Source organism: Haplochromis burtoni, unplaced genomic scaffold, assembly GCF_018398535.1.
Source record: "Haplochromis burtoni strain Fernald_Lab_line unplaced genomic scaffold, NCSU_Asbu1 Contig_276, whole genome shotgun sequence".
Taxonomy (NCBI): domain Eukaryota; kingdom Metazoa; phylum Chordata; class Actinopteri; order Cichliformes; family Cichlidae; genus Haplochromis; species Haplochromis burtoni.
In genome coordinates this window covers 268700-284164 of record NW_024582637.1, presented here as the reverse complement: position 1 = coordinate 284164, position 15465 = coordinate 268700, and the positions used below count along the sequence as shown (strand labels likewise).

Below are 15465 nucleotides of genomic sequence, written 5' to 3'. Positions count from 1 at the left end.
TGTGTGTGTGTGTGTGTGTGTGTGTGTGTGTGTGTGTGTGTGTGTGTGTGTGTCTTTTCCCCAGAAGCAAACATATCTGTCCCTCTGTTTTCCCGTTTTTTTTGTACATTCCCTCATTTAAAGTCATCTGAGATTATTAGTAGATACAACTATGGTACGAATTTGAAAAACGCAGTTGACTTTCTTTTTGAGTTATCATATTCACGAGGTTTTTTAGAAAACATGACCTCTGACCTTAACTGAGATCCACACAATGTAACAGCAACCCGACTGCCACACACACACACACGCACAATAATTATGAAATTATTAACATGTAACAGTTACCTTAACCATTGTCCTCTTGTGCCGTATGAAGGTGTGGAAGCCTAACCAGCGGAGTTTCATGCATAGCTCAAATGCCACCATAACCAAAGCCAGCAGCTCCAGCGTGGCGTGGACCTGAATGACATCAAATACACAAGTTATAAAGGAAACTAGCCACTCATTAGTCATTTTGTTAGGTACACCTATTTAACTGCACATCAACACAAGTCTTTAATGAGCCAATCACATGACATATCACATGGTGTTTAGGCATGTCAAGGGAACCTGCTGGTAGAACTGGTGTACACAACATGAAAGCATGGATCCCTCCTGTTTTGGGGTTATGATTCATGATGCTAGTGGTGTAATGAGAGATATTTTCTAGGCACACTTTGGGCCCCTTAGTACCAACGGAGCATCCTTTAAACAAACCAAATTGTTGCTAATCATTTGGATGGCTTTATGACCACATTGTGCCCATCTTCTGATGGCTGCTTCTAGCAGGACAACACACCATGTCACAAAACTAATCTCAAACTGAGACAGAGAATTCACTGTCCTCAAATGGCCTCCACAGTCACCAGATTTCAATCAGAGCCCCTTTGGGATGAACTGGAGATTCTCATCACGGATGTGCAGCCAACAAATCTGCAGCAACCGTGTGATTCTATCATGTCTATGAGCAATGTTTCCTGCACCTTGATGAATCTGCAGAATTAGTACAGTTCTGAAGAGGAAAAGGGTCCAACCCAGTGTTACCAAGATGTAAATTAGAAAGTGGCCTGCGACTGTAAGGTAAAGTTGTGTTTTTAGTTCATATTAGTATGTTAGCGAGTAGAGATTCACTCACATAGACATCCAGGCGCAGTGAGGGTACAGCAGGAGCCTCGCACAGTGAGAGCATCAGCAGCAGCAGGCCTGTCAGCAGCTCCATCATGTAGAACAGGTGGTTGTGCGCAAACAGGTACGCCGCAAGTGCCTTTGGGTTTCGAGGGTGAGTGAAGAACTTATCATTGTTCTCTCCTTCCTACACAGAAAATGTAAACGTTACACATTTGTGCATACAAGTTGGCAAAAGTGATGGATGGAAATTCAAATTCAAATTTATTCAAATTCAAATTTTATTTGTCACGTACACAGTCATACACAGTACGATATGCAGTGAAATGCTTGGACAACTGCTCGTGACCTAAAGAAAACAAAAAAGGAAAAGGCTATGAATAAGATAGGAAATAAATATGAAAAATTAAAAAGGGTAAATTTAACTAGGAAGGAATAAAATATAAATTAAGGTTAAAAATGAAATAACTGTACAACACAAATTAGAATGAAGGGTAAATTTAACTGGGAGAATAAGATAAAATATATAAATTAAAGTTGAAAATAAAATAACTGTGCACAATCAAATACACAATATAGAACTATATAAGAATGTATGAAGAAATCTAAATATAAATAAATATATACACAATAACAGCAGCTGTACAAGTATTAACCGGAAATGAAGAATATAGTGACCAGTGTTGTGCAAAAACAAAGTCCAGAAAGTCCAGTGTGTGTGTAAGAACCATATGTGTGGGTCAGTACTGTGTGGTGGTGTGATTGAGAGACCGTATCGCCTGCGGGAAGAAGCTCCTCCTCAGTCTCTCTGTGTTGGTCTTCAGGGAGCGGAATCGCTTTCCTGACCTCAACAGAGAGAACAGTCTGTTGTTGGGATGGCTGAGGTCCTTCACGATCTTCCTGGCCTTGGTCCAGCACCGCCTGCTGTAGATTGAGTGCAGGTCAGGGAGCTCGGAGCGGATGGTGCGCTCAGCTGACCGCACAACCCTCTGTAGAGCTCGTCTGTCCTGCATGGTGCTGTTCCCGAACCAGGTTAAGATGTTTCCCGCCAGGATGCTCTCTATGGTGCACGAGTAAAAGTTCCTGAGCACCTTGGAGGGCAGTTGGAAGTCTCTCAAGCGTCTGAGGTGGTAGAGACGCTGCGGGCCTTTTTCACCACGGTGTTGATGTGACAGGACCATGACAGGTCCTGCGTGATGTGAACTCCGAGGTATTTGAAGCTGTCCACTCTCTCCACTGGGCACTCGTTGATGACGGGGGTCTGGTAGTTCCTCTCCTGCTTAGTGCTGAAGTCCACTATCAGCTCCTTTGTCTTACTGACGTTTAGAAGGAGGTTGTTCCTCTGGCACCAGTTCTCCAGATTCCTAATCTCCTTCAGGTAGGCCGTCTCGTTGTTATCAGAGATCAGGCCCACCACGACGGTGTCGTCAGCAAACTTGATGATGGTGGTGGAGCTGGTAGTGGCCACACAGTCATATGTGTACAAAGAGTACAGCAGGGGGCTCAGAACACACCCCTGGGGGGCTCCAGTGCTGAGAGTGGTGGAGGCTGAGACATGTCCGCCCATCCTTACTGCCTGTGGTCTGCCAGTTAGGAAGTTGGAGATCCACTGACACATAGATGAGCTGAGTCCCAGATGCTCCAGCTTGGTGGTGAGTTTATTTTTTTTTTTTTTGTTTAGACTTTATTTCACTTACGTTTTTTTTTCCCGTTTTCCATTTTGTTTCTTTCACATAGATAATGAGACATGGCAGTCACTCAGTCATGATCCACGTGCTTGGTCGGTGAGTTGTGGAGGGGAATTATTGGTTGTTTATAATCGCCAGAGTGTAGTCTAATGAAAGAGCATCCTTTAATTACCTAATTCCCCCTTTCTATTGTGTCCAAGTGAGTGAGTGATTCGTTGACTGGATGTTATTTATTAATTCGTTCTAATTTTTTAAACAGCTTTAATTCCCCGAGTGTTTTTTTTTTTTTAAATTGGTTTTTCAATTTTTTTCTTCCACGGGAGACATAACAGAAAATGTTTTTCTGCACTTAATTTAAACTGAGCAGAACTCAACATTCAGATCAACGATGTAAAAAGAACTTCTCAAAGGCATACAAACGCACAAGTGTGCTTACTGTTATTTGTACTTTGCAGCTCTTCAAATGATTTAAAACAGGCCAACCAAATCTAGGAGCCACTGCCAATTTTAGAAAGTAAAACATTCAGACATTGATAAGAGACACACAGATAAATATTGATTGACAGCAGCTTTCTTGTCTGATTTATCAGTGTTTATGAGTTTGTTCTTTGACATTAATTTTGCACTGGTTGGATATTCAAACATGTAGTGAGAAAGAGAGAGACTTTAAAACAGGAATTTATTTGTAATAAAGATTGCTTCTTTCCCTAAAAAGAAAATTAAAAGCAAACCGACCAGTACTGGCCAACTTGGCATCTCCATTGTATCAGTTCAAAGGTTTTACAAATCAATAATCTACATTCTGTTGAATGTGTCGATACCATTATAAAAGTCAGATTTTTGCATAAACGCTGTGTATAAATCAACAAATCTGCCAATAATCAACCAATAAAATCAGTCGGGTATAATTTTTACACCAATTGTGGCTTTTTAAAATACAGTTACAAAACCTTATGAGGTTATGTTTTTGTATCAGCAACAAGACAAAAATCCCATTTTTGGCAAAAAGTTCCTTTCATGTACATCAACACTGCCTTTGTATTTTATTTTGCACAGTTTTGCATGTTTATAGATTTATAACATCCTGCAGCTTTTCAGGATGTAAATATAGCTCACAGGGAGAGGACAAGGTTTAACCATCTACAAGTAATACAGTGTAGAAGGTATAATAAAACTATAATGTGATCATGTGAATGAGTGCATACACTAATAAATGCAGCAATGCTCTGGTTGTAAATACCTGCAGGTAGATGGCTGCCTCTTGGTAGTTCATCTCCCAGCTTTGTCGCAAGGACACATTTTGGGATCTGTAGTTTTGTGGGCCAGGCGTTGAGATCACAGCGTTGTTAACTACGTCATAACTGCCTCCTCCATCTGGAAGACAAGACTTAATTGTGAGTGTTCTCATACACCCCTTATTTATGTGAGTCACACAAAGGGGTATCCGCCTACCAATGCATTCTAGTTCTAGCTGTAAGGCAAAGGATGAAGTCACTACAGGGCTCTCGATATGCGACTGATCTGCACGGAAACCAGCTGCCTGTGTGTGCGAACTCTCCATTTGTCAGTCTGGATTCATCAGCTGTGTGACGGTATTAACATCCCTTACTTCCAAGGACCAAGTGTACATGTGTGTCCCAGTCACAGTATGCTGGTCTCGTTCCAGCATCAATACACATCTGGAGATACAGATGGCCAGACATTCCACACAGACCTGATGCAAACAACAGAAACCAAGTCACAAGTGGATCCGGATGAAATCCTTACAGATCCGGAAATATCCCGGAGATCAAAAGGACTCTGGAGAGCAGACCCCTTTTAAAATGATCACAGATGCTCTTGAGGTTCTGCACTTGTAGTTCTTTGAGAATCAGTTGCTTGTTTTGGAACAAAAGTCACACAGAAGAGTGATATTACATTTTTTGCCAGACTGAAAAATTACCTCCTCCTGACTCTGTGGCACAACGTGAACCTTGATCCCAGTGCTGCCAGTCAGTAATAAAGTGTGCTTTCAATCACATCACATTTGCTATTAAGCCTCTGTCATACCACAAACAGGATGCAGGCACGAGACAGAAAAACCACAAAAGGAACTGATTTTGCAATACCAGACGACAGCGAGTGATTAACTTTGGAAGACACGAAACTCCTATGTTAGGGCTTAAAACACATAAACATAATATCGTATAAATTAAGTCAAGTGACCAAGATAAAATCCAGACAAAGTCAGTATTCAAACTCAAGCCTGGTCCCAGGTTCTTCCTCAAACAAAGCTGTCCCTCCATGCGGCTTTCTGCAGCTGCATACTTTACTCTGGCGCAAGTCTGTTGGGGTACTCTTCCCACACACTGTACATCACATATTTTCTCTTCGGGCACGACTCCTTAGAATCCAACGTGCTGCAGGTCACAGATGTTTTCTATCCACCACGACAGCAGCAGACTGAGCTGAAACGAGAAGCTTAAGTTCCAATCCAGTGGCAGCCTACCCGTTACTCTGACAGAAGTACACCCATCGTCTGCTGTGTGCCACTCCGACCACTCATTTGTTTGAGAACAATAATACGTTTGAAGCTCCCAGTCAATAACACAGTGACGTCAGGCTCACATAAACAGATCCAGCAGTCATGTCTACTTGTCCCAGAAAAATAAAGGGTCCGGAACATGGGCAATAAAAACTAAATTCCTCACTTCTATCCAAGCATGTGATTTGTCACTCAAGTGATAAGAGGCAGCTTTATTTCATAGAGTCCAGGTTCATACTCCCTCTATTTCCAGAAGGCTTTGGCAGCAAGCAGGCAAGAACAGCAGGACTTGTCCCACTTGTACACCACTCCCATATATGACAGAAAAAACACTCCTCTCCTCTTCCTGTTCATGCCAGAGCTAGAGAAAATGATACTCACTCACACACACGCACACACACACACACAAACACACGCTACCCATATGCACCGGGGAGGGGCTGAGGGGCACACAGTTCTAAGCTGAGCCAGCAGTTTTTCAGATGGGTCATTTTGTAGCTTATATGTGAGGAAAACAAAGGCAGCAGGATTACTATGTCAAGCAGATGCACAGATACTCATACATGCTCCACCCACACGTGATCCCAGAGCCTGGTGGACAATCTGTTTTCTCCATTCAAACAGCAGAGCCTGGATGTGCAACATATATGCAGCTGACTGTCAACATTACAGCGCTTCTGACTGCACCAGTGCATTATGGTAAGTTAAAAAAAACAACATTAACTCCATCTATATACAGCTATAATAAAATAAACAGTTTATGCAAATGCTCCTCTCTGAATACTGTAGTGTGCAGTAAAAACAACCATCAGAGTTCAATACTCAGCTGACATTTTATCTGGACTACCTTTAGAAAAGTATTGATTGAACTGTATTTGTTTAAATACCTGGTGTCAACCATCCAAAGCGATAAACAGCGGCACAAGAGAGATGAAGAAGAGAGTGCAGGCAAGGTGGAGTGGTTGGAGACAAGTGCCAGGGGTGGTTTGTGACAGAAGGACATACTGCTGAGTTATAAGAAATACTGTTCGCAGAAAGTCATCGCCTTATTTGTCTGATTAGAAGAGAACAGAACATACTGGAGTTTTCTGCCCCATCTCGGCAGGAGCAGATAAACAGGGAGCCAAGGTCGTAGCTTAGGCGCTGAGTGAGAGAAAGCATGTGAATGTTCAGGCTTTTATGATTAGGTGGGGGCCACTAGAGGCTATAAGAGTTTGATCAATGCTCAACCATTTTGAGATCTGATGCTGTCTGCGTACGGTGTCCATCTCCCACGCATGTGATCATTAAAATCATTGTTTGACTAAACGTGGCAGGACCAGTGTTGTTATTTTGGTTTTTCCTCATTCTCCGTCCCCAATATTTGAATCCGTAACAGTTTACAAAATGATAGTGAGACCTGCTGCAATGTACAGTTTGGAAATAGTGGCTGTGACAAAAAAACAGAAGCCAGAGCTGGAGGTGGCAGAGTTTTGATTAGGAGTCACCAGAATGGACAGGATTAGAGATGAGTATATCAGAGGGACAGATCAGGCGGTGGGCTTAGGAGACAAACTTCAAGGGGCAAGGTACAGTGGAGAGATAGTGGATGTATTTAACAAAGGATCCTGAACATGGAGCTGCCAGGCAGGTGAAAAGGAGGAAGAGCACAGAGAAGATTCAAGGGTGTAGACAAAAAGAGAGGGTTGCCGGGACAAAGGAGGATGTAGGAATAGGGTGAGATAGAGGGAGATAATCTGCTGTGGTGACCTATGAAGTGAGCAGCCAAAAGAAGAAGAAGCAGACTGAACCTGTACAGAAGTAGTGATTTAACTTATTGAATCTTAGAAACTTGGGTGTGTTGTAATTTTGACCCTAATAGTGTATTTAAAATGTTGGGGGTGAACGAACCCCCAACACCACAGCCTTCTTAAAGGTGGGGATTATTACACAGGTGTTACACAGGAGTGCATTAGTTTTGGCCGGGTGTGCTTTCTCAATGGGATCTGTGTATTACTTGTATGTCTACTGCGACAGCATTACAGTAGAGACACCAAACCACTTCCCCCGATCATGTTCCTTTCCTTGGTGTACATGTACATTGTTTGCATTGCTTGACTACAGAGTTATGTGATGATATCACTGTATAGACTTACTTTCGTCTCCTCTTTCAGGCTCCTCGCTGAGCAGACCACTATTTGCTTCGTCCCAGGTTAAGATGAGAGGCACATCGTCGTCAGTCTCCATGCTAGCTAGCAGATAAACAGACTGCAACCTGCTTGGAATTCCACCTTTTTGTCAGACTTAATAAAAGCTACCTAACAGCTAAATAAGTGTAAGGTTTTCTCCGCAAGCAGCAGTAGAACTGCACATCTTGTTGAGGACGGACGGCAGGGTTAGATATTAGCAGACAAACCGAACAGTTTCTATCCTGTGTTATATGCAAGTTCAAATATCGATAGTAGAATAGTCAAAAACAGGCTCTAGCGCCTTTTACAGTATGCTAAACAGACATGGGGTTGGGGAGCTTACAGATTTGGTGTCTTCCTTGTCACAAATATCTATCTCCGATTTAACTGGCTCGCTGTCACGCAGGCTAACAAGCTGTCCGTCTGGGTCCATCGCGGCAGCACCATTTCCGCACAGCTACACAACTAATTTGATTACACATAGAACGGATAACCACTCACAGCTAATTGACGTCTAGCTTTATCTTTTTGAGAGCAACATTATGTACAAGAACGACGCCGCAAAAACTCTAGAGATACCTACAACTTATGGGCAGAACTGGATAAACAAACTTTTACGACACTAGCAGCAGTTAACGGCAGGCTAAGTAAGTGACCATGCATATTTCCAAAGTAAAAGTCGGCAATTTTAACACATCATAGTATATTAATTTAAAGCTAATACCTGTATGAATTTGTTTGAAATGTGGTAAAGTATTCATATATATGTGTGTGTATATTTTGTCAACATAAGCAATCTGTAATATGATCCAATGCTGAAGCGGTAAATGGCTATTTGGTATCCTAGCAACAGAAAAAACAAATAAAACCCATACACTTACTGAGAGACGTCTACAGGTATGTAGCTTAGCTAACTTTGTATATTACACAACTAAAGTAAAAGCTGCTTATGTGCCACAAGCAAACAAAAACCGAGAACAACCTTTTCATTTTTTAAATTTACGATGTGTAGTTTAGAACGTTTACTACTCACAGTACTATAGATACTTAACTGGCTCGCTAATAAGAAAATTAATTTACCAGGTATAAAATAAAACCGATACAGTACTTCACAAAGAGCCCGTGACTTTAGACTAAAACTGAGATAGAAAAGTAACTTCTCTTATGTGTAAAATACATTGTCAGACAAGTTTTGTTTAAGCGATTTCTTGATTCAGCAGGTCTGACAGTAATCCGACTAGTTAGTGAAAGTAAACTGAGCTTTCCAAAAATGTTTTAATCACATGATTACATACTTTTTTGTCCCTTAATAAATTAAGTCATCATTTAACAATTGCATTTTTTTATTTAGTCTGGTTGTCTTTGTCTAATATTAAAATTAGTTTTCTGATTTAACACAAGTAAGTGTGACATATAGAGTAAAGTGAAATATATGAACTCGTGCTAAATTCATTCATAGAACACACTGCCTTTATCAAAAGCTAAGACACTGTAGACAAAACCAGACTTTTTTTTTTTCCCAGTCGAAGCCACTGAGTGTTGACATGTCTGAAGATTGGTTTGCATTGCTGCCAAACAGCCAGTCAGAAGATGGTTGCTTGGTACAGAGCAAGCACCTCGCTAGTGAGGCTCATATTATTTTAAGTACACTTGAAAACTGCATCAGTAAAATTGAGACCGCAGCAGCTCTGCCCGCTCTCCTCCACCTTAACAGTAAGTCTGAGATTGTTGACAAGGACCTGAGCAAGGCACTTGAAAAACATCGGATTTTAGTGGAAAGACTGGAGAAACTAAAAAGTCTCAAACAGGAGTCCGTTGAAGAACAAATAAGAGATGCCAGGATCGGAGGAGAGAAGGAGAGAGCTCAGCTTGGGAATGATCTCAAGAACTCTGTCAGGGATATTCTCCGTTATTGCCGAGCCCATTCAGATGGCATTATTGGCTTGAGGGCGGAACTAGATATAAAAATAGAGGAAAAGGAGTACAAATTAATTAAAGGATTAAAGGTGCTTCATAGCCACATGGTAGAAAAGTTTCTGATCAGCCCAGACGAGGAGCTACAGCTCATCACAAAGCAGAAAGAGTTTTCATCCTCTGCAAAAGATCTGGAGAAAAATATTTCACTGGAGGAAGAAGAAGTAGCTAAAGCTATACAGCAAGTAGATGCTGAGGTAAGGTGTCAAGGCTTTTTCATTAGCAGCTAGAGAAGCAGAATCTTCATTTTTTCCATCTTCTCACCTCCTATCCATTGCTTTTGATATCACAGATTTCCCAGAAAGAGAACACAATCAAACACTTGGAAAGTTTGCTGCAGGCGTGCAGCCCTCAAGAAGGTGATGTGTCAGATGATAACATGTCGCCTTTTGAAGACAAACAGGTGCAGGCACACATTCAGGTGTCAAAGCTGAAGCAGGACCGTTTACAGCAGGAAATTGATCAACTGAAAATTCAGCTCAAAAATGTTGTGCTTGAGAACAGACAGGCTGAGAGATTACTCCAAGAGGTACGTTTAGTGTAACAATAAGGTTTCATGTTTTACTTGTGGTAGTGTATTTGGTTTTCATTAAACTCATGTTCACTGTTCTTGTTTTTTGGCAGAAAAATGAAAAGATGCAAGGGAAAATTGACTCCTTAATCCAAAAGTTTGACAATGAAATAGGAGAAATCCAGGTACAAACTTTCCACTGCAAAGTACCAGAAATAGTCTGTAAAATATTAACATGGGGTCTTTCTACAAACTTATTACTCATTACTATATTCAGAATATGTCCCTAAAATATTATGTTAAGGTTATCACAGTTGCACAGTATGTGACACCTCACAATAAACTGGGTAAACTGTATGCCACAGTATCCTGGCTAATCCTGCCATGCAAAGTTGTGACATTTACTGTATTTACAGTACAGTACCAGCTCAATATTAATACGTGACAGCCCTGTACACTTAATGACAAGTTTTGACACCTAAGGTTATATCAATAAAGATGTAGTTTGATGACCATTAGAATAGGTTCCTGTATAAAGAACAATCCCAGTCAGTTTGTTCAGGAAGCAGGCCTGAAACCACTCAGTTCAGAAAAGAAAAACAATGGTTACCCCTAGTAAGCATCCAATGGGGAAAGTGTTTACACATTTAATTTTCAATTTTACACATAAAACTTATATTTATTCTATGAGCTCATTGTAATTGGTAAATCAGCTGGTTCTTATATATAACGTTTCTACTTGAGCACTCAAAACAACTTAGGTTCATAATCGTGCCCAAGGATACTGTGGCATACAGGCTGAAACAGCCAGGGATTGAAGCACCAACCTTGTACTAGCAGATGATCTGCTCTATCACAGCATATAAAATAACATCCAAGTTTCTATGCTTTAAAATCCAGAACTGTTGTATTTACTCTTGTATAACATCTGGAAATATAGGTGTTGTCCTGGGTTTTCTTTTAGGTCATTGTTACCTTTTTATGTCCTTAGTAAATTAAGGATGCTCAGTGTCAGTGAAAGCATTTCTTATATTTTCACCACTTTTCTGTTTTTTCTTCACTCCACAACCATATCCACTGCCATCTCCCTCTTCTCCACTTTTGACGCAACACACCCCCAATGCCACAATCACCTTTCTTAGGCCAAACTGGAGTTGAATGAAAATGCTTATGAAATGGAGGACAATGAGCGGAAGAAGTTTGAGAAACCCTTTGCTACCCTGGAGATGGAGTACAATCAGATCCAGGAGAGGAGGCGGCTGGCTGAAGAGAAGAGACAGGAGGAGATCAGAGAGCTGGAGTTGAAGACCAAAGCTGCCATTCTGATCCAGGCCTGGTGGAGAGGCTACAGCGTTCGCAAGGCCTTAAAGAACAAGGCCAAAAGCAAAAAGGCCAAAAGGGACAAAGGAAAGGGCAAAGGCAAGAAGACCAAATAAACCATGCCTTATTGCATCAGTGTTTCTTTGCCAAGACACACTCCTCTTGTAGAGTGTGAATGTTGTTTTCTTTTTAAATGAAGTATTTATGTTTCCAGCAAGTATTTCCTGTTTTGTGTGTTGAGTAGTTTCTGTGGCTCTGTGTTACTTATAAAAACAAAAACATTCTGAGTTGATGTTGTCAACATCATTAGAGTCATTAGACTGAAAAAACACCAGATAGATTAGCATTTTTATTTGTCAATGTCAGCAAAAAAGAGTTTGGCAGTTTGGATGTGAATTCAGCTCTGCATGGGTGTGTTTGATTGACTTCTGTTAACACATCTGTAGTTCTTTTGCAGCAAATGTCCACCACATGTAAACTCCACTTTTCACTGGAAACACGTGAAATCAACCAAATCAGTTCAAAGGGGGACCCATCTACTCAGTATAAGAGCTGCTGTTGAATCTAAAGGCCATAGGGGGGCAGTGCAGACCCCTGTGTGCTGAATGATGTACATTACATTGTTGTTATTTGGTAGTCATAAACAGAAAGCAGGGAGTGAACCCCTGGCATTGCATATTTATTGTTTAACCCATCAATCTAGCCTTTCTCTTCCTAATTATCCTTATTCTGGACGGGTTGCCAATCTGACACAGGGCTAACACAGAGAGATAGGCATTCATTCACACTCACATTCACACCTATGAGAGAACCCAAGCAAACATGGGGAGAACATGCAAACTCCACACATAAATGCCCCAGCTTCACTCACTGTGAGGTAACAGTGCTTAAAATCTAAAAAGCTGTTACACTTCCCACTAGATTCACATCAGAATTATTAGTCAAGCTCCGGTCATTAGAACAAGGTTCTATTGGTTACTCACTGAAGTCAGTAAGTGTATTAAGGTACACTGTGAGGTTATTAGAGTACTCGCCAATATTTAGGTTTCACAGTGTAAGATAAGTCACAAGAATCTACAAGTTCACTGCCTTTAACTCTAAAGTTCAGTGAACTCAGGACTAACTTTAAATGAACTATTCAATGATAATTATGTGGATTTATAGGTAAAGAACGGAAATTTACTTAAAGGGGTTTTGTTTGTTTGTTTGTTTGTTTGTTTGTTTGTTTGTTTTACATTCAGCTGTGTCCAGGATTTCTTCTTTTTATATCAAGTGTGACATGTTTTTTGTCTGTATCCTTTTCAAGATAGTTTCCTGTTTCTCTGTCATTCATAGCTACACCTCCCTCTCATTTCACAGTATCTTCACATCTTACACCTCATTCCAAAGAAGTTTAAGGTCACCATCCTGATCTGTCTCAATCCAAGTATTTTCTCTGCTGTATGTTGAACGTAGTTCTACTTTTTCTTGTTCATTATACAGGTGATCTGATTCAAGAAGCAGACTAGACATGTGGTGTACCTAATGGTCACTGATTAAAGTTTGATCCAGGATTATACCTGGTTAGTTCAGAGTAAGTTTTCTCCAGCTGTGAAACCAGGACAGCTGATTGTTCTTAGAGTCCTCCAGACTCAGCTTTGGTTTACTCTGAACATCTTGTGCGTTGTTTCTCTGATAGAGCATCTGCATGTCTTCATACTGTAACACACATTAGTGTGTATCCCCCAAAACAAATGTCGCCATCTGCTCAAATCACATTAAACGTTTTTTTTGCTTTTGTCAGAGGCAACTCATCTGAAACAAAAGCCATCCCTGTTAGTATGATTATTGTAACTTTTTTTTGATTAAAAAGAAAATAGGAAGAAGCAGTAAGATAACCTATTTTAGACAACAGTATATATATTAAAGTAGTGTTTCTACTGTTTAGGCCATCTTTGAGAGATGAGTCAAGATTTAGAGCAGCCAGCCATAACAACCAAACAATGTTCGGGAGTTTTGGAGCCTTTTTAAAAGTGTAAACGTTTGGGAGCTTTGGAAATGGCATGTTTTGAAAACAACAGATTAGTAATTAGAAAAATATTTTTATGACAGACACTTTGTTTGGTTGTTAGAAAACATCTTTGACTTCCACACAGTCACAGCATGTGAAAGATCTAGAATTGAGTTGCATAGTAACATGTAGTTTGTTACATTCAGAACATATAAGGTACTTACAGAAACCTTTGTGTTAAATTATGCACCAAGTTGAGTTACTTAGTCAAAACAAATGAATGATTTAAGCTAATAATAATTATCCAAGTGTCTTGCAAAAATATCCCATGTCTTCTTCTTCTTCTTCTTCTTCTTGTTATTACATGAGGCCTATGTCCTGTTGTAGTCCTGTTGTATCCCATCCCAAAGGTGCTCTATTGGATTGAGATCTGATGACTGCGGAGGCTATTTGCATACAGTAAATTCATTTTCATGTCCAAGAAACCAATTTAAGATTCTTTTTAAACTTATAAAGATTTAAAAAGATGCTCAGCTGCTACTAATGGGAACAAAGTTTTCCCCCAAACCATTACACAACCTACACACCCTGATCTGTTGACATAAGGAAAATGGATTCCTCTTTTCTTTTCATGTTTATGCCAAATTCTGATGAGTCTCGCCAGACAAGTCTGTGTTTTTCCAGTCTTCTATGTATTGTCCGATTTTTGTGAGACTGTGTGCGTTATAGCCCCTGTTTCCAGTTCTTACTGACTAGAGTGGCACCCAGTGTAGTCTTATCTCAAGTCTCTCAAGCCTGTTCCATTCACTGTGCTAAGATGATTTTCTGCATGCCTTGGTTGTTACCAGTACTTATAGGAGTTAGTACTGTTTCCTTCCTGTCAGCTCAAAGCAGTCTAGATCTCATCTGAGCTCTGGCATAAAAGAGGATTTATTTTTCTGAGAGACCTGCTGCTCACTGCATATTTTCTGTTTGGAAACAACAACTATACTGCATTCAAAGTCACTTAAGTCACATTTCTTCTCAATTCTGATGCTTGAACTTCAACAGATCATCTTGAAAATGTCTACATGCCTATGAGTAGTGAATTGCTCTCATGTGATTGCACCTAATTATGTAATGTGCCTAATGAAGTGGCTGTGAGTGAACATTAACCAATTGGTGCTTGCATAACTAAGGAGTGTAATTTAGGATCATATAAAGTTTATTAGGCACAGTATGCTGTTACTTGTTGTACTCTTAAACAGCCTCAGTTCTCATAGGCATGGATTCATGAGTTTCTGTTTCCTGTTGTCATATTACATCCCATCATTTCTGTTCATTCATCATCTGCACTCTCGTACCAGTAATATGCAGTTCTACCACACTCAAAAAGTGTCTTATGGATTCAGATCAAATGACTGAAAAGAGTTGGATGTGGTCTCGAGACCATTTTTACGTGGTCTTGGTCTTGTCTTGGTCTCAACGGACTTTGGTCTTGGTCTTGTCTTGGTCTCGGATTCCTCGGTCTTGTTTTGGTCTCGTTGTCTCAGTCTTGCTGTCTTGGATCGACACACAACGTAACGTTCGATAATGTGTCATGCGCAAAAGCACCAGCTCTAAGAGCCGTGCTTAGAGAGCGCTTTGTAGTGAATCAGAAGAGTCGACTCCCATTGAGCGAGAGCTCCTCACTTAATTTCCTTTTGCTGCTCAGCTCTCACACAGTGGCTCAGCTATGCTCCAATCCCTCCATATTGTGGCCAATCACATGCGAGGATATAGGATAATATCATTATGTGAAAAACAGAGGGTGAGAGACGCGACAGTCAAGTGGAGCGTGTGTCTGTCTACTTAGTAAGTGAGGGAGACAGTAGACAGCGGTGAGGAGGGCTGTGCGAGTGCATTGCAAAAACATAAATATGCCTGAAACCCATAAACGAAGCAGCATCTGGCTGCAGTTTAAAGACTTTTTTGTCTCGGTCTCGTCTCGACTTTGTCTTGGTCTTGACTCGGTCTGTCTTGGTCTAGGCGGTCTTGACTACAGTCTACTGAAAAGGCAAATTAAGCCAAATGGCCTCTCTGTCATGTTCATGAAACCAGTTGGAGATGGCTTTTTTTTAATGGACTATTACAAGATGGTAAACTGTGGCAATAAAAGCACCTAC

At 40.6% G+C, this 15465-nt stretch overlaps 2 protein-coding genes across 6 annotated transcripts in view; one reads left to right on the top strand and one right to left on the bottom strand.

Annotated features, from left to right (window-relative positions):
* The window catches only part of tpcn1 (two pore segment channel 1), a 14490-nt gene extending 6863 nt beyond the window's left edge, over positions 1-7627 (bottom strand). The window contains exons 1-4 of one of the 4 annotated variants that reach the window (XM_014339353.2): positions 7494-7627; positions 4075-4208; positions 1157-1333; positions 328-441 (exon numbers count right to left, since the gene is read on the bottom strand). In XM_014339353.2, the coding sequence (XP_014194839.1) occupies positions 328-441; positions 1157-1333; positions 4075-4208; positions 7494-7584 (516 nt within the window). In that variant the 5' untranslated portion in view covers positions 7585-7627. The other 3 variants (XM_014339355.2, XM_042227685.1, XM_005940147.3) reach the window with 3 other exon arrangements.
* Positions 7628-8222: 595 nt separating this feature from the next.
* On the top strand, positions 8223-14928 carry iqcd (IQ motif containing D). Of its 2 annotated transcripts, XM_042227687.1 has the most exons (5): positions 8223-8423; positions 9050-9697; positions 9793-10029; positions 10125-10196; positions 11154-14928. In XM_042227687.1, exons 2-5 carry the CDS (start codon positions 9071-9073, stop codon positions 11445-11447), a joined length of 1230 nt encoding a protein of 409 aa, XP_042083621.1. In that variant the 5' UTR covers positions 8223-8423; positions 9050-9070; the 3' UTR covers positions 11448-14928. The 2 variants fall into 2 exon arrangements, with proteins under 2 accessions (XP_042083621.1, XP_042083620.1); XM_042227686.1 differs by having other exon boundaries at positions 8223-9697.
* Positions 14929-15465: the final 537 nt, after the last annotated feature.